Genomic DNA, 18,007 nt, shown 5'->3' with positions numbered 1-18,007 from the left:
CTTCATACAGAGTCTATGGGGGATGTAATTCCTCGGAGTGGCCGCCAGGTGTCGCTCATCATACAGAGTCTATGGGAGATGTAATTCCTCGGAGTGGCCGCTAGGTGTCACTCTTCATACAGAGTCTATGGGGGGGTGTAATTCCTCGGAGTGACCGCCAGGTGTCGCTCTTCATACAGAGTCTATGGGTGATGTAATTCCTCGGAGTGGCCGCCAGGTGTCGCTCTTCATACAGAGTCTATGGGGGATGTAATTCCTCGGAGTGGCCGCCAGGTGTCGCTCTTCATACAGAGTCTATGGGAGATGTAATTCCTCGGAGTGGCCGCTAGGTGTCACTCTTCATACAGAGTCTATGGGGGGGTGTAATTCCTCGGAGTGGCCGCCAGGTGTCGCTCTTCATACAGAGTCTATGGGTGATGTAATTCCTCGGAGTGGCCGCCAGGTGTCGCTCTTCATACAGAGTCTATGGGGGATGTAATTCCTCGGAGTGGCCGCCAGGTGTCGCTCTTCATACAGAGTCTATGGGGGATGTAATTCCTCGGAGTGGCCGCCAGGTGTCGCTCATCATACAGAGTCTATGGGGGGTGTAATTCCTCGGAGTGGCCGCCAAGTGTCGCTCTTTATACAGAGTCTATGGGGGATGTAATTCCTCGGAGTGGCCGCCAGGTGTCGCTCATCATACAGAGTCTATGGGGGGTGTAATTCCTCGGAGTGGCCGCCAGGTGTCGCTAATCATACAGAGTCTATGGGGGGGGGGTGTAATTCCTCGGAGTGGCCGCCAGGTGTCGCTAATCATACAGAGTCTATGGGGGATGTAATTCCTCGGAGTGGCCGGCAGGTGTCGCTCTTCATACAGAGTCTATGGGGGATGTAATTCCTCGGAGTGGCCGCCAGGTGTCGCTCTTTATACAGAGCCTATGGGGGATGTAATTCCTCGGAGTGGCCGCCAGGTGTCGCTAATCATACAGAGTCTATGGGAGATGTAATTCCTCGGAGTGGCCGGCAGGTGTCGCTGTTCATACAGAGTCTATGGGGGATGTAATTCCTCGGAGTGGCCGGCAGGTGTCGCTCTTTATACAGAGTCTATGGGGGATGTAATTCCTCGAAGTGGCCGCCAGGTGTCGCTCATCATACAGAGTCTATGGGTGATGTAATTCCTCGGAGTGGCCGGCAGGTGTCGCTCTTCATACAGAGTCTATGGGTGATGTAATTCCTCGGAGTGGCCGGCAGGTGTCGCTCTTCATACAGAGTCTATGGGGGATGTAATTCCTCGGAGTGGCCGGCAGGTGTCGCTCTTCATATAGAGTCTATGGGGGGTGTAATTCCTCGGAGTGGCCGCCAGGTGTCGCTGTGCGGCGGATGTCCGGTCTCGGTGGTGTCGCTGTGCAGACAGTTCCGGGTGATCACACGTGTTGTGTGGAGAAAATGTCGGAGGAGAAGGAATCGGTGGGGCCCCTCTTGTCCCTGAACCCCAAATTACAGGGAGCGTTTCAGGAGAGAGTGAGGAATATCCGGAAGAAGAACCAGAAGGTACCCGGGGAGGGATCGGTCCGTGTATGGGGGGGAGGGGGGAGTACTACACGTGTATATAATATACATGTGTGTATGGGGGAGGGGTACATAGACGTGTGTGTATAGACATGCGTTATACTGTATACATATATAAAATGTGTGTATATACAGTGTAATATATAATATACACAAACATACTGTATATATATTTATCTGTGTGTGTATATATTTGTATACAGTATATATGTGTGGCAAGAGGGAGGGAGCGGGTGAGAGAACATGTGAGAGGGAGGGAGCGAGAGTGTGGGAGGGATTGCGAGAGGGAGAGAGCGTGAGAGGGATCGCGAGAGGGAGAGAGAGCGTGGGAGGGATCGCGGGAGGGAGCGAGAGCGTGGGAGGGATCGCGGGAGGGAGCGAGAGCGTGGGAGGGATCGCGGGAGGGAGCGAGAGCGTGGGAGGGATCGCGTGGGAGGGATCGCGGGAGGGAGCGCGGGAGGGAGCGCGAGAGGGATCGCGGGAGGGAGCGCGAGAGGGATCGCGGGAGGGAGCGCGAGAGGGATCGCGGGAGGGAGAGAGAGCGTGGGAGGGATCGCGGGAGGGAGAGAGAGCGTGAGCGTGGGAGGGATCGCGAGAGGGAGGGAGCGAGAGCGTGGGAGGGATCGCGAGAGGGAGGGAGGGAGCGTGAGTGTGGGAGGGATCGCGAGAGGGAGGGAGCGAGAGCGTGGGAGGGATCGCGAGAGAGCGTGAGAGAGAACATGTGAAAGGGAGCGAGAGTGTGGGAGGGATCGCGAGAGAGCGTGAGAGAGAACATGTGAAAGGGAGCGAGAGCGTGAGAGGGATCGCAAGAGTGTGGGAGGGATTGCGAGAGGGAGAGAGTGTGGGAGGGATCGCGAGAGTGTGGGAGGGATTGCGAGAGGGAGAGAGCGTGGGAGGGATAGAGGGAGGGAGAGAGCGTGGGAGGGATCGCGAGAGGGAGGGAGAGCGTGGGAGGGATCGCGAGAGGGAGAGAGCGTGAGAGGGATCGCGAGAGGGAGGGATCGGGAGAGAGCGTGAGAGGGAGCGAGAGCGTGGGAGGGATCGCGAGAGGGAGGGAGAGCGTGGGAGGGATCGCGAGAGAGCGTGAGAGAGAGAACATGTGAAAGGGAGCCAGAGTGTGGGAGGGATCGCGAGAGAGCGTGAGAGAGAACATGTGAAAGGGAGCGAGAGCGTGAGAGGGATCGCGAGAGTGTGGGAGGGATCGCGAGAGGGAGAGAGCGTGGGAGGGATCGCGAGAGGGAGGGAGCGAGAGCGTGGGAGGGATCGCGAGATGGAGGGGTCTCGAGAGGAAGGGAGCGAGAGCGTGGGAGGGATCGCGAGAGGGAGGGAGTGAGAGCGTGGGAGGGAGGGAGGGAGCGAGTGAGAGCATGAGAGGTAGTGAGCGTGAGAGAGAACATGTGAAAAAGAGGGTAGCGTGAGAGACAACATGTGAGAGGGAGCGGGAGTGTGGGAGGGATTGCAAGAGAGCATGAAAGAGAACATGTGAAAGGGAGCGTGAGAGGGAGGGAGCGAGAGTGTGGGAGGGAGCGAGTGAGAGCATGAGAGGTAGTGAGCGTGAGAGAACATGTGAGAGGGAGGGGGAGCGAGTGAGAGAGAACATGTGAAAGAGAGTTAGCGAGAGTGTGGGAGGGATCGCGAGAGGGAGGGATCGAGAGCACGAGGGAGGGGGTGAGAGTGAGGGAGCGTGAGAGGTAGTGAGCGTGAGAGAGAACATGTGAAAGAGAAGGGAGGGAGCGCGAGAGGGAGGGATCGAGAGCATGAGGGAGGGGGTGAGAGTGAGGGAGCGTGAGAGAGAACATGTGAAAGAGAGGGAGCGCACATGTGAGAGTGAGCATGTGAGAGAGAGTGAGCATGTGAGAGAGAGGGAGCGCGAGAGAGAGGGAGCGCGAGAGAGAGGGAGCGCGAGAGAGAGGGAGCGCGAGAGAGAGGGAGCGTGAAAGAGAGGGAGCATATGGGTGGTAGAGATCTCGGCGTTCCCATCTTGTACATCGGATAGAACAATCTGCCGGGTAGAGGGAATAACGCAGATTATCTGGTTCCAATGACATCTGTAAGTCGGTGGGATATATTGGACAGCGGAGTGAACATGTTTTCCCTGAAGTGGATGGTCCTCGCATGTTTGCTGTGTGTGGGGCGGGCCGGTCTGGGTGACCATGCTGAGCCTGAAAGCCCTACAATGGGATGTGATCATCAGAACTGGACCACGGAGCGATGGAAGGAGGTGGTCTGATGAATGGCGTGGTTGGTCGGGTGGGTCACTTATCTGGGGAAGAGAAGGCACCGGGGGGCGGTATGGGGGGGGGAGCCAAGCCAGGCAATGTCCTGCTGGGAAACCTTGGCTCCTCCCATTCATGTGGATGTGACGCGCACCACCCACCTAAAAAAAACATTTGTTGGTGACCAACTCCACCCCTTCATAGAACCTGTGTTCCCTGATGGCAGCGGCCTCTTTCAGCAGATAATGCCACCCAAATGCCACGTGACCATTTAGGACAGACGAGGTCAGCTGACACACCTGGGGTCCTCCTGATACAGGTGGGGGGGGGGGGTCGCGGTAAAAGTGGGCGGGGTTTTGTGTTCTAAAGACGCCCCTTGCTTTGTTGGGTTTGTGGCCCTGAATGTGATGCTAAAACTATTTTTTTCTTACCCCCTCCCCCACAGACTGAGACACTCACCCCCGGCATAATCTACATCGGACACATCCCCCGCCTGCTGTTTGAGCCTCAGCTGAAGGAATATTTCAGCCAGTTCGGGACGGTCACTCGGCTCCGCCTCTCCAGGAGTAAGAAGGTAAGATTGATTCTCAGCAGTGACTCGGCACAGAGCGTGTTTATCTGTTACTGCCACCCCCCGAAAGACTGGCACCTTTTGTAGAAGCCTGACGATCTCATTAAAGCATTTGTGGGAGGGGCACTCAATACTTTTACACCGGCTGTATTTTTTATTTTTTTACTAGTAATGGTGGCGATCAGCGACTTTTAGCGGGACTGCGACATCGCGGTGGACAAATCTGACACTAAGTGTCAATTTTTGGGGACGAGTGACATCAGTGCTAAAAATATGCACTGTCACTACCAATGACGCGGGAAGGGGCGATCGAAGGGTTAAGTGTGTCCCTAGGGGGTGCATGCTAACAATGTGGGGGATAGTTTGACTGGAGGAAGACAGATCCGTGTTCCTGCTTGGCAGAAACACAAGATCTTCATCTTCCCACCTCTGACACAACGGCGAATTGCCTTGTTTACATAGGCAGTCCGCCGGACCCCTTGATTGGCTCGCGCACCTCCAGTCACAGCGGGAGCTGGTCGCCGGCGCGAGCCCCAGACCCCGCGCACGAAATCCCGTATAGGTACGCGATTTCTTGCAGGGGGGCCGCCCTGCCACATCTGCGTGAGGGGCGGTCCAGAAATGGTTCATGTAGATTATATTGTTATAGAATGACATTTTGGGGAGTAACATTTGTACTTGTGATTGGCAGACCGGGAACCATAAAGGATACGCCTACATCGAGTTCGAATGTGAGGAGGTGGCCAAGATCGTGGCGGATACCATGAACAACTATCTGTTCTGTGAGCGGCTCCTGAAATGTAAGTCCTCCGCGTGTCAGAACCGGAAGGTTTCCCGCACGGATTGCTTGTGTGCCCCCTAGTGTCTGTGCATGAGTACTGCACTGTAATCTATTGGACAGTACAGAACACAAAAGCTTTATATGCTGCTCACCATCACTGATACCGGTAACATTGTTGGCCAGAACCCGTGTCTTGATAGCCAACCAGAATCAGTGTCTCAATCACCCAGAGTCGTCAGGTACCAGAGTTTTGATAGCCGCCCAGTACCAGAGTCTCCAAGAACCAGTGTCCCAATTGCCCACCAGTACCAGATTTTCCCAAAACCAGTGTCCCAATTGCCCACTAGTACCAGAGTCGCCCAGAAAGAGGGTCCCAATTGCCCACCAGTACCAGTGTCACCCTGTATCTGTGTCAGCCAGAATCAGTCTCATCGGGTACCAGTGTCCCCATTGCCCACCAGTACCAGATTTTCCCAATACCAGTGTCTTGATTGCCCAGAAAGAGGGTCCCAATTTCCCACCAGTTCCAGTGTCGCCCTGTATCTGTCAGCCAGAATCGGTGTCATCAGGAACCAGTGTCCCGATTGCCCACCAGTACCAGAGTTGGCCAGGACCAGTGTCCCGATTGCCCACCAGTACCAGAGTTGGCCAGGACCAGTGTCCCGATTGCCCACCAGTACCAGAGTTGGCCAGGACCAGTGTCCCGATTGCCCATCAGTACCAGAGTTGGCCAGGACCAGTGTCCCGATTGCCCACCAGTACCAGAGTTGGCCAGGACCAGTGTCCCGATTGCCCACCAGTACCAGAGTTGGCCAGGACCAGTGTCCCGATTGCCCACCAGTACCAGTCGCCCAGAAAGAGGGTCCCATTTTCCCACCAGTACCAGTGTCATCGGGTACCAGTGTCCCCATTGCCCACCAGTACCAGAGTCGCCCAGAAAGAGGGTCCCATTTTCCCACCTGTACTAATGTCACCCTGTATCAGCCAGAATCAGTCTCATCGGGTACCAGTGTCCCCATTGCCCACCAGTACCAGATTTTCCCAATACCAATGTCTTGATTGCCCACCAGTACCAGAGTCGCCCAGAAAGAGGGTCCCAATTTCCCACTAGTTCCAGCGTCGCCCTGTATCTGTGTCAGCCAGAATCAGTGTCATCAGGTACCAGTGTCACAATTGCCCACTAGGACCTGTGTCCCCATTGCCCACCAGTACCAGAGTCGCCCAGAAAGAGGGTCCCAATTTCCCACCAGTTCCAGTGTCGCCCTGTATTTGTGTCAGCCAGAACCAGTGTCATCGGGTACCAGTGTCCCCATTGCCCACCAGTACCAGAGTCGCCCAGAAAGAGGGTCCCAATTTCCCACCAGTTCCAGTGTTGCCCTGTATGTGTGTCAGCCAGAATCAGTGTCATTGGGTGTCAGTGTCCCGATTGCCCACCAGTACCAGAGTTGCCCAGGACCAGTGTCCCATTTGCCCACCAGTACCAGAGTCGCCCAGAAAGAGGGTCCCAATTTCCCACCAGAACCAGAGTCGCACTGTCAGCCAGAATCAGTGTCGTCAGGTACCAGTCGCCCAGAATCGGAGTCCCAATCACCCAGAGTCGGGTACCAGAGTTTTGATAGCCATCCAGCACCAGTGTCCCAATTGCCCACCAGTTTCAGCATCGCCATATATCTGTCGGCTGGATTCAGTGTCATCGGGTAGCGGTGTCCAAATTGCTCACCAGTATCAGAATCGCTCAGAACCAGTGTCCCGATTGCCCACCAGTACCAGAGTCGCCCAGAACCAGTGTCTGAATTGCACACCAGTTTTAGCATTACCATATATCTGTGTCAGCTGGATTCAGTGTAATCGGGTACCGATGTCAAAATTGCGCACCAGTATCAGAATCGCCCAGAACCAGTGTCCTGATTACCCACAAGTACCAACGTCCCCCTGTATCTGTGTCAGCCAGAATCAGTGTCATCAGGTACCAGTGTCACAATCGCCCACTAGAACCTGTGTCCCCATTGCCCACCAGTACCAGAGTTGCCCAGAAAGAGGGTCCCAATTTCCCACCAGTTCCAGTGTCTGTATCTGTCAGCCAGAATCGGTGTCATCAGGAATACACTCCTCCCCCCCCCCCCTTTTCTTTTCTCCAATAACAGTGCCCCTTTACATTACGCTGCAGAGGACCGACTCCTTCAATATCCTGTTCTAACCAAGCTACCTGCCCCTCCGGTCCCTGGAAAAATTGGCTGCTCAGTCTAAAATGCCTGGGCCTGGAGCGACGATTGGGAAGCATTAAAAGAAAAGGGCGTCCAATAGGAGTCGGTGTAGTCCTATCATAGCTAATGGGATGGGGGACAGTAGGGATGTGTTGGAGGAGGGGAAGGAGCAGGGTTGGGGGTATCTATTATTCAGTTTATTTTTTGCTGTAATAATTTGGGGGTGCTGGGTGCGGTATTTTACCCTCCACTATTGGTAAATTAACCCCTCCCCCCCTTTCTCTTGGCAGGTGAATTTGTACCCCTGGAGAAAGTTAACCCAAAACTGTTTATTGGATGCAACTCCAAATTCAAGAAACCGTGTCAGCCGGCGGTGGGACGCTACAACATGGAACGCAACGAGAAGCAGCAGCGGAAGATGATGAGTAGGATGCTGGAGAAGGAAAGGAAACTGAGGAAGCGGCTGGCGGAGAAAGGAATAGACTACGACTTCCCGGGATTTGTAAGTGTTTCGGGATTTTGGGGGAGTGGCGGGGGGGTTTCCACTTCATGATGATTAAAGCGGAAGTAAACCCATCTATTTGATAGTTTAAAAAAACAGTTAACATTCCCGGCATGCCGGAAATGCTAGATGTCACATTTGCTTGTGCTCTCAACCAAACTGTCAAACCATCCAATGGCTGGTTTCATAACTGATCACATGTGCATCATTGTGGCAGTTGCAGATTAAACAGAGGCCAAGATGGCAGCTTCCTTGGCTGAAAACAATAGGAGGGTTTACTTCCACTTTAAGCAGCTGAGAGCGCAAATATGGAGGGGGAGGAGTCCGGGACACCCAAAATACACCTTTGAGGGAGGCCACATTAAAGGCCACGTTCTACTTTGGGAACGTGTCTTGCCTTAAAGTGATTGTAAGGCTTCCTGTTTTTTTTTTTTTTAAATAACAAACATGTCATACTTCCCTCCACTGTGCAGGTAGTTTTGCACAGAGTGGCCCTGGTCCTCCTCTTCTGGGTCCCTCAGTGGCTCCTCCTCACATCAGATAACCCCCTAGGAGAAGCGCTCTTCCAGTGGGGGGGGGGGGGTTACCTTGCAGGCGCACTCCGAGGTCCAGCTTTTGCTTCCATAGACACGAATGCCGGTGACTTGTCCTTAAGGTTCCCCTAACGGGGAAGTTCCTTCAAGGACTGCGCAGGCGCAAACTTGCCGACGGAAATCTCCGAACCTCGCCCGGCATCCAGGCTCATTCTTTAACATCCCTGTGGATTGGAGGATGTTAAAAAAAGAGCCAGGAGGCCGAGCGAGCCGTCTGAGCGTAGCGAGGATGTGAGGCCGACTGGCCACTTACCTCGAAATCCACGTCGCGCTGGATGCCTGCCGAGGTTCGGAGATTTCCGTCGGCAAGTTTGCGCCTGCGCAGTCCTCGAGGGAACTTTCCCGTTAGCCGGAACCATCTCGGCAGATCAGATTGCGCCTGCGCAGGAACTTTCACGATAGCCGGAACCAGCTTGGCAGATCACCGGACTTGATTGAAGGCAGCGGGAGCCAATGGCAAGAGCCGGGAACCCGTGCAGAGAGGGAGAGCGCTTCTCAGCCAAGGGAAATTTGAGGCTCAGGTAAGAAAAACGGGGGGCGGTCACTGCCAGAAGTTTTTTTTTTACCTTAATGCATAGGATGCATTAAAGTAGAGTTCCACCCAAAAATTGAACTTCCACTTTTTGGAACCCCCCCTTCCGGTGTCACATTTGGTACCTTTCAGGGGGGAGGGGTGAGCAGATACCTGTGTAATACAGGTATTTGCTCCCACTTCCGGGCATAGATATCCGCGGATATCCACTTGAAGACAAAGGTAGGAAATATGAGCGCTTCCTGTGCTGACTTATTTTCCAAGGTGCATGTTCTGGGGCTGCCCTCCTTCTCCCCAATTCCTCAGCCATTCAGTGGTCTGATCTGCCCATTCTTATGCCAGGTCAGAAGCTCATGTAGTAAAAGAATAAAGATGACAGCTCTGGGCTCTACATGTATATATCAGCAATGATATCACTTGTATTTCTATTCTGATACATTCACCTATAGATCCTAATAAAGTAAGATATATATATATATAATGACAGGTTCTCTTTAGCTGTCCCTGTATTGATTGAGGGGCACCATGCGGGTATATAGGAGCGCAGTGTTCAGTCGTTAGGATTTGTAGATAATTGACTCGTCTGATCCTTCCCTGTCCATCCAAGTATTGAATAACGAAGTGTTCCCCCCCCCCCCCTTCTTATTCCAGGCCGCCGAGATGAAGAAATCCAAGACGCTCTCTGATGATGCCGATGATACATTCAACAGTGAGGTGAGGGGGAACGTGGAGAGGTTGACACGTAAATTGCGTCAGATGTTAACCACTTCAGCCCCGGAAGGATTTGCCCCTTTAATGACCAGGCCATTTTTTGATGACCCTTTTCCCCCACAAATAGAGATTTCTTTTGGTGGTATTTGATCACCTCTGCGGTTTTTATCTTTTGAGCTATAAACAAAAAGTACATTTTGAAAAAAAGCAATATTTTTTTTTACTTTTTGCTATAATAAATATCCCTAATTTTTTTTTTAATTCATCAGTTTAGGCCGATATGTATTCTTCTATATATCTTTGGTATAAAATAAGTGTCCATTGATTGGTTTGCGCAAACGTTATAGTGTCTACAAAATAAGGGATAGATATGGCATTTAACTTTTTTTTTTATTTTTTTTATCGGAACTGCAACATTGCGGCGGACAGATCAGACAATTTTTGACACTTTTTTTGGGCCCATTGACATTGGTACACACACAGATCCCTGTTCTGTCTCTCGTGCCCCCACGATCACGGGTAGCTGGCAGACTTCATCACCACCGGCCACGCACATCGGATCCCCCGCGCATGAACGCTTGCTAAGGCTCTTAAAGGAGCCGATGTACCTGTACAACTTGCACAAGGCTGCCGACGTATGTGTACATGTGCCGCTCAGGAAGTGGTCAAGAATTAAAAAATGTAAATTAATTAAAATGTTTTTAAAAAAGTAGACACGTCACCAGGTCCCGACCTGCGCATTTCGTCATTGGGCTCACATCTGCAGCAATTCAGCTTGATAACTGAGCCTGCATTGGGTATTCTCTATGGCAGGGGTCTTCAAACTACGGCCCTCCAGTTGTTCAGGAACTACAATTCCCATCATGCCTCGTCATGTCTGTGAATGTCAATGTGTTACAATGCCTCATGGGATGTGTAGATCTACAACAGCTGGAGGGCCGCAGTTTGAGGATCCCTGCTCTATGGAGCATTTTCACATGGCACCATGTTGCAGTATGACTCCTATGTAATTCCTTGTTGGGGGTTTTGTAGATTATTTCACAGTGACTGTGGATATTGCAGGGTGCAATGAATGGCAGTCTGTCCCGGCAGGGTTCAGTTAAAAAAAAAAGTGAAAACATCAGTGGTGGTCAAATGCCACCAAAAGAAAGCTCAATTTGTGGGGAAAATTTTTTATATGGATACAGTGTTGCGTGACCGCGCAATTGTCATGAAAAAGTGTGACAGTGCCGAAAAGGTAAAAATTGGTCTGGGCAGGCAGGGGGTAAAAGTTCCCGGTAGGCAAGTGGTTAAAGCTGAATTGGACAACCTCTACCTTTGCACTGCAAGGGCTTAAAGTAGGCTTTCAGGATAAACCTAATTAGTCTTAAACTGTCCTTGTCCCCTCCCCCACCCCTCCTTCCTTCTAACACCTATGTTAACTAACCTGTCTAAGAAAGATGAATATACTTGCCTATTTTCAGCCCAGTCAGGTCACGTGATCACCAGTGGAGGCTGCAGGGGAGAGGAGAGAGTGCTGACAGTGGCTGGAACAAGGGAACCTATGGGCGATGTCGGTGTTGCCGCAATTCCCAGCCGTTGTTGAGTGCTCTCTCCTCTCCCCCCCAACCAGGAAGGACTGATGCAGCGGCTCACGGGACCGGACCAGAGCTGGCTGAAAAAAGCTAAATGTATACATTTTTCCTGGCGCCAACATAACGGTATACGTGTCGGTATGATGCCATGGATTGGCGCCGGGAAAGGAAAATCGCGGTAAAGTATGTGATTTGCAATTTTTCATTTTTCTTTCAGTATAGATGTTAAGTGGGGTGGGGGGGGCATTTTTAAAACTAGGTAGGTTTATCCTGAAATTCTACTATCAATGCTCGTTTACGTGGGGGGATGGGATTAAGGTTTATTGCTTACCTTGTCCTACCCTATCCTTCACTCCAGCGCTGTTCTCTTCTGCCTGAAGCTGTGGACGGTCCCTCTGCATCGTCACATACAGTGCAAGGCCATTAACCTGCATTGTATGTGATGTGGTGAGCTTGCAGCCGGGGCGCAATAGAATGGTGGCAGCACTGGACCGGTCTCATTGATGACGGGAGTCTGCCCGAGCAAGAACGATGTTCTTGTTTAGATAATATAATTATAAAAAATAATAATAATTTTATTTTTTACTGTTTTTATCAGGGCTCAAAATTAGCCAGGCCTTAGGAGTTGGCTGGTGTTTTCATATTCAAGCTGTGTCACAGCTGGAGATCCTCTCTCTGTGTGATCTGGCCGGCTCTCTTCCCGATTTCTCCCTGTGATCCCCGTGCAGTGATGGGCTGCGCTGATCGGCACTCGTGAGGCTGTGCTGATGGGCACTGGTGAGGTTCCCTCCCCAGTGTGATCCGGCTGGCTTTTCCTCTCCTCTCCCCACAGTTTCCTGGCAGAAGCGGTGCAGCCTTTTTATGGGGGCATCAGAGGCTGGGAGGAGAATCGGCTCCAGTACAAACCCTGCATGCCACCCCCACCCATGCAGCCCACACTCGCCCTCAGCTTATTTCCACTTGCCTAATGCGAGCAAGCGAGTGGAAATGTTGAGGGCTGTTAACTATTTTATTTGTTAGTATTATTGTTTTATTATTATATAATTAATAATATTTATTATAAGTTCTCCCTATTCTGGCACCCTTGAACAAGCATTTTGATTTCGTCTTCACTTCCTAAATTTTTTTTTTCCCTCTGCTTAAGTAAACCATAATCTTTTCTGTATTCAGGCCCCAACCCCAGTGTGTACACCCAACATCTTGGAAAGAAGGAAGTCCGCCCGTCTGGGGGCCCCCGAGGAGGATAGCGATGATGATGATGACGACGACGAGATCGTTCTGAAATTACCAGAAGATAAAACGCCGGCAAAGAAGAAATCAAAGCCCAGCAAGTCCACCCCTCTGAAAACCCCCGAGGACAGCGATGATGACGAGCTCGTCATAAATTTACCAGAAGATAAAATGCCACTGAAGAGGAAATCAAGGCCCAGCAAGTCCACCCCTCTGAAAACCCCCGAGGAGGACAGCGATGATGATGAGCTCGTCATACATTTACCAGAAGATAAAATGCCACCAAAGAGGAAATCAAAGTCCACCCCTCTGAAAACCCCCGAGGACAGCGATGATGATGAGCTCGTCATACATTTACCAGAAGATAAAATGCCACCAAAGAGGAAATCAAAGTCCACCCCTCTGAAAACCCCCAAGAACAGTGATGACAAGATCGCCGCGAAGTTACCGGAAGTGAAATCATCTGCAAAGAAGAAATCAAAGCCCGGCAAGTCCGTTCCTCTGGAAACCCCCAAAGACAGCGATGAGGAGATCGCTGTGAAGTTACCGGAAGTGACAACGTCTGCAAAGAAGATATCAAAGCCCGGCAAGCCCACCCCTCCGGAAACCATCATGGACAGCGATGAGGAGATCGCTGTGAAGTTACCGGAAGTGAAAACGTCTGCAAAGAAGATATCAAAGCCCAGCAAGCCCACCCCTCCGGAAACCATCATGGTCAGCGAAGATGAAATTGTCCTGAATGTACCGAAAGCTAAAACTCCATCAAAGAAGATATCAAAGCCCGGCAAGCCCACCCCTCCGGAAACCATCATGGTCAGCGAAGATGAAATTGTCCTGAATGTACCGAAAGCTAAAACTCCATCAAAGAAGATATCAAAGCCCAGCAAGCCCACCCCTCCGGAGACCATCATGGACAGCGAAGATGAGATTGTCCTGAATGTACCGCAAGCTAAAACTCCATCAAAGAAGAGATCAAAGCCCGGCAAGTCCACCCCTCTTCCAACCCCCAAGAAAGGCGATGACGAGATCGCCGTGAATTTACCGAAATCGTCTGCAAAGAAGAAATCCAATCTCAACAAGTCCGTCCCTCCAGAAACCCCCAAAGACAGCGATGAGGAGGCCGAAGTGAAGTTACTGGAAGTGAAAACGACGTCGAAGAAGAAACCAAAGCTCACCAAATCAGAAAATAGAATGAAGATCAAAAAACTGAAATTGCAGACCAATTAGATGTGAGAACAGGACTGCGAGAGCTGCAAATTGTGGAGAGCGGTCGGGGGCACCCGGGGAGCCAATCAGCTTCTGGTACCTTAATGGCTGCTCTGGACTCTGCTCCTGTTTTGTAGTCCTATACAGGACCACGGCAGCCAGCGTTATGTCATCTGTCTGTGCCGATTGGTCGCTCCGCCCAGGAGGTTCATTTGCTGTTCAGGACCTATAGTGTATTTTCTAAAGAAAAAAAAGTCTAATATCTGTGTGACAGAAGATTATCCAGACTCCTCTCTGTCATGTTATCCGTCACACGAGTCTGTAAGGTGTACAGAGATATTTTATAATAAACCAAAATCATTTGACTTCCAGATATTTCGAGATTTTTTTCCCTCCCCATTATTGTGACTAGTGCTGCAACGAATCACCGTTGATCCGTGATCCGAAAGGGTCCTCCCTTTTGGATCGGCACACACTGTGATCCGAGGATTGCCGCCTCGGCCATAACATTAGGAAAGGCCGTGGCTTCGGCCTAGCTCCGGAGCGGCGGCCGCCTTGGTACACCCGGCGGCAGCCCTCCTCTCTGTTTTAGGGCTGCAACTAACGATTATTTTTATAATCGATTAGTTGGCCGATTATTGTTTCGATTAATCGGATAATTTGCATTTTTACATTTTTTTGTGGTCAATTTGTTGCTGGGCAGATTACAAAACACAAATTGCCGCAAAAAAACACATTACATGCTTTTCTGCAGCTTCTCCATTGAAGTATATTGAACCAAAAAAAAAAAATGGCACCGTTTTGCGTTAAAAGGTCATTGCCCTTTCCAAATACGCAGCAGCTGAAAAAAAAATCATGGATGTGAACGTGTCCCATAGGAAAACATGTAACTGAACTGTAGTGTGTTTCTGCAAAAAGCACCAAAAAACAGAGGTGTGACCCCCGGCCTGAGATGTTTAGTAACATAATGGGGGGTTAAAAAAACTAAAATAAGTACAAAAAGAGCAAATAATCGCTACTGTAAGGGGTTAATTATTTTTACTGTGGGACAGTGAAAGTAATATTTACAGTAGTGATTTGCTTTTTTGTACTATAAAGGGCTAATTTTAGTTTTTTTAACCCCAATATGTTACTGATCGATTATGAAAATTGTAATCGATTAGTTGTCGATTAATCGATTAGTTGTTTCAGCCCTACTCTGTTTACACCCACAGAGGGGAAGCAGCCCGCACTGGTGGGACACACACACCGCTGGGGGTCATACTGATGGGGGGTGTCTGTACTACTAGGGGGTTGTCTGTACTACTAGGGGGGTGTCTGTACTACTAGGGGGGTGTCTGTACTGAGAGGGGGATGTCTGTACTGAGAGGGGGGTGTACTGCTGGGGAGGGTCTGCACTGTGGGGGGGGGGGGGGCAGACCATAAAATGTTTGTCGGATGTGAACTCAACATCCGATTTTCGTTTAATTAGTACGGTTTTCATATGAAAAAAATCGTAAAGAGCAAGACTACACATGCTCGGAAACGAAAGAATACATTCAACACATTACGTCGCTTCTGACATACGAAAATTCTCGTATTGTGAGTATCCTCGTCACTTTCGACATGAGACTAGCATGCCACAAAAAACGGGCGTTCGGTTGTTTAAAAAATCTAAACGTGTGTATGAGGCTAATGACTCCTTAATTCCCTTCATCATCCTAGCGAGGCCTCTACAGAAGGCCGGGCAGATCCTGTGCAACACTCCGCCTAAGTCCTGTCCAAATATTAACAAAATCAACAAACAAAAATGCAAAGCCCCAGCATGGGACAAAACAGAACATATCTACACCACCCTCTACCCATCTACACTCGCCCATCTCCGCCACCCTCTCCGATTTACACCACGCTCTCCTCACTCATCTACACTTTGCAGAACGAGTGGCCAAACCCACTAATAAACAGCGGCCTTAATCCCTAATGATGGAGGCGGCTTTGATCGCAAACCTTCCAGCTTTGAGCATTAATGTGCTATTAAAGAACAGATAAGTGAGCCCCGGACATGAAAGTGCTCCATAAACAATCCGGGTTTCATTTCAGGAATTCTCCGCATCTATAGTGACAAAGTCATTAATATCTACACACGGCGAGATCACTGCGAAAACATCTGACAGGTGGGTTCGTCCGGCCCGATTTCATGACCGGTAATAAAGGTTTTGTACAAAGTGTCTTCTATTGTCTGTTCTTGTATAACATGACAACCTCATGGATGGGTTCATCCTGACTGACAACCCAGAGATAGACAACAAGCTCTGATCTCCACACCATCCAAGGACACCCCCATGATGGGTCAGCAGAAGGGAGGCTGCGGCCTCCAATATTATGCAGACCTGAAAGACATCAGACTGCGACGGGAATAAGAACATATAGCACGGGACGCATGAGACCCCGAGCAGTTGAAAGGGACTAGGGACACTGATTCCCCAGTCCCTTTCTCTGCAGCCTCAGCTGCACTGAAAATGAAAGGAGAGAAGACAGCGGCTTCTCTCCATTCATAAACTGAAACGTAAACACAGTTTACGATGTTTCAGTTATGTGAATGTACAAAGTCAGTGATCACTGACTCTGTACATTCAGAAAAGGAAGGAGCCGGATTTACCAGCTTCAACCTACGCTCTCCATCCTGACAGATGGAGGGGGAACACGGCGGCAGCACGGAGGGGGGACACGGCGGCAGCACGGAAAAAGATGGCAGCACGGAGGGGGGACACGGCGGCAGCATGGAAAAAGAGGTGGCAGCACAGGGGGGGGACATGGCGGCAGCACGGAGGGGGACATGGCAGCAGCACGAAGGGAGATGGCAGTATGGAGGGGGACACAGAGGGAGACCCAGCACGGAGGGGTACAGCAGCAGATTGGAGGGGGGCTGGAAGGGGATACGAGGACAGTCAGCGGTGATTGGTGCTTGTAACTCCCCCACCGCACTGATCACCCTGACTGTCCAGGTATCGGGTGAAGCATCGGAGCATTTGCCCGAGTACAAGTACTCGGGCAAATGCTCGGTACCGGTCCCGATACTAGTATCGGTATCTGGACAACCCTGCTACAAACACTGTAGCTGCTGACTTTTAACCACTTAAGACCCGGACCAAAATGCAGCTAAAGGACCTTGCCCCTTTTTGCGATTCGGCACTGCGTCGCTTTAACTGACAATTGCGCGGTCGTGCGAAGTGGCTCCCAAACAAAATTGGCGTCCTTTTTTCCCCCACAAATAGAGCTTTCTTTTGGTGGTATTTGATCACTTCTGCGGTTTTTATTTTTTGCGCTATAAACAAAAATAGAGCGACAATTTTGAAAAAAATGCAATATTTTTTACTTTTTGCTATAATAAATGTCCCCTAAAATATATAAAAAAATTAATTTTCCCTCAGTTTAGGCTGATACGTATTCTACATATTTTTGGTAAAAAAAAAAATCACAATAAGCGTTTATCGGTTGGTCTGCGCAATATTTATAGCGTTTACAAAATAGGGGATAGTTTTATTGCATTTTTATTAATTTTTTTTTTACTACTAATGGTGGTGATCAGCGATTTTTTTTTTTTCGTAACTGCGACATTATGGCGGACACTTTGGACAATTTTGACACATTTTTGGGACCATTGTCATTTTAACAGCAAAAAATGCATTTAAATTGCATTGTTTATTGTGAAAATGACAATTGCAGTTTGGGAGTTCACCACAGGGGGCGCTGATGGGGTTATGTGTGACCTGAAGTGTGTTTACAACTGTAGGGGGGTGTGGCTGTAGGTGTGACATCATCGATTGTGTCCCCCTATAAAAGGGATCACTCGATCGATGCTGCCGCCACAGTGAAGAACGGGAAAGCCGTGTTTACACACGGCTCTCCCCGTTCTTCAGCTCTGGGGACCGATCGCGGGACTCCCGGAGCTTCGGACCGGGTTGCGGGAGTGCGCCGCGACCCGCGGCTGGGTACTAGTACAGGAAGTACGTGGATGTGCCCAGCCGTGCCATTCTGCCGATGTGTATATTAGCAGGAGGCGGTCCTTAAAGCGGAGGTTCCCCCTTAAAAACAACTTTTTTTTATTCCACTGGCCCCCCACATTACAATCGAATTAAGGCTATTATTTTTTTTTTGCTGCTGTACATACCTTGATACAGCATCTTCACCCGTGCATCCGGGTTGCGAGTCCCGCGGGAGTGGGCGTTCCTCACATGTGTTTGATTGACGTTTTTCGGAAAAACGAGCTCCCCCCCGTCGCGTAAGCCGCGTCACGATTGGCGAAAGGAGCCAAACGGCGATGCGCATGCGCAGTATAGCGCCGACTCGCCGTTCGGCT

At 50.5% G+C, this 18,007-nt stretch overlaps 1 protein-coding gene across 3 annotated transcripts; it reads left to right on the top strand.

The window, feature by feature from the left end:
• Positions 1-1,341: 1,341 nt before the first annotated feature.
• Positions 1,342-14,041, top strand: NIFK (nucleolar protein interacting with the FHA domain of MKI67). 3 transcript variants are annotated; one of them, XM_040358279.1, is made up of 9 exons: positions 1,342-1,530; positions 4,210-4,338; positions 5,027-5,135; positions 7,611-7,822; positions 9,599-9,661; positions 12,403-12,554; positions 12,657-12,690; positions 12,787-13,176; positions 13,375-14,041. In XM_040358279.1, exons 1-9 carry the CDS (start codon positions 1,360-1,362, stop codon positions 13,687-13,689), a joined length of 1,575 nt encoding a protein of 524 aa, XP_040214213.1. In that variant the 5' UTR covers positions 1,342-1,359; the 3' UTR covers positions 13,690-14,041. The 3 variants fall into 3 exon arrangements, with proteins under 3 accessions (XP_040214213.1, XP_040214212.1, XP_040214211.1); XM_040358278.1 differs by having other exon boundaries at positions 12,403-12,690; positions 12,787-13,134; positions 13,333-14,041; XM_040358277.1 differs by having other exon boundaries at positions 12,403-12,690.
• Positions 14,042-18,007: the final 3,966 nt, after the last annotated feature.

The sequence above is a fragment of the Rana temporaria genome, chromosome 6 (genome assembly GCF_905171775.1).
Source record: "Rana temporaria chromosome 6, aRanTem1.1, whole genome shotgun sequence".
NCBI lineage: Eukaryota > Metazoa > Chordata > Amphibia > Anura > Ranidae > Rana > Rana temporaria.
Note: the sequence above shows the minus strand (reverse complement) of the source record. Positions and strands in the feature narration are given on the sequence as shown.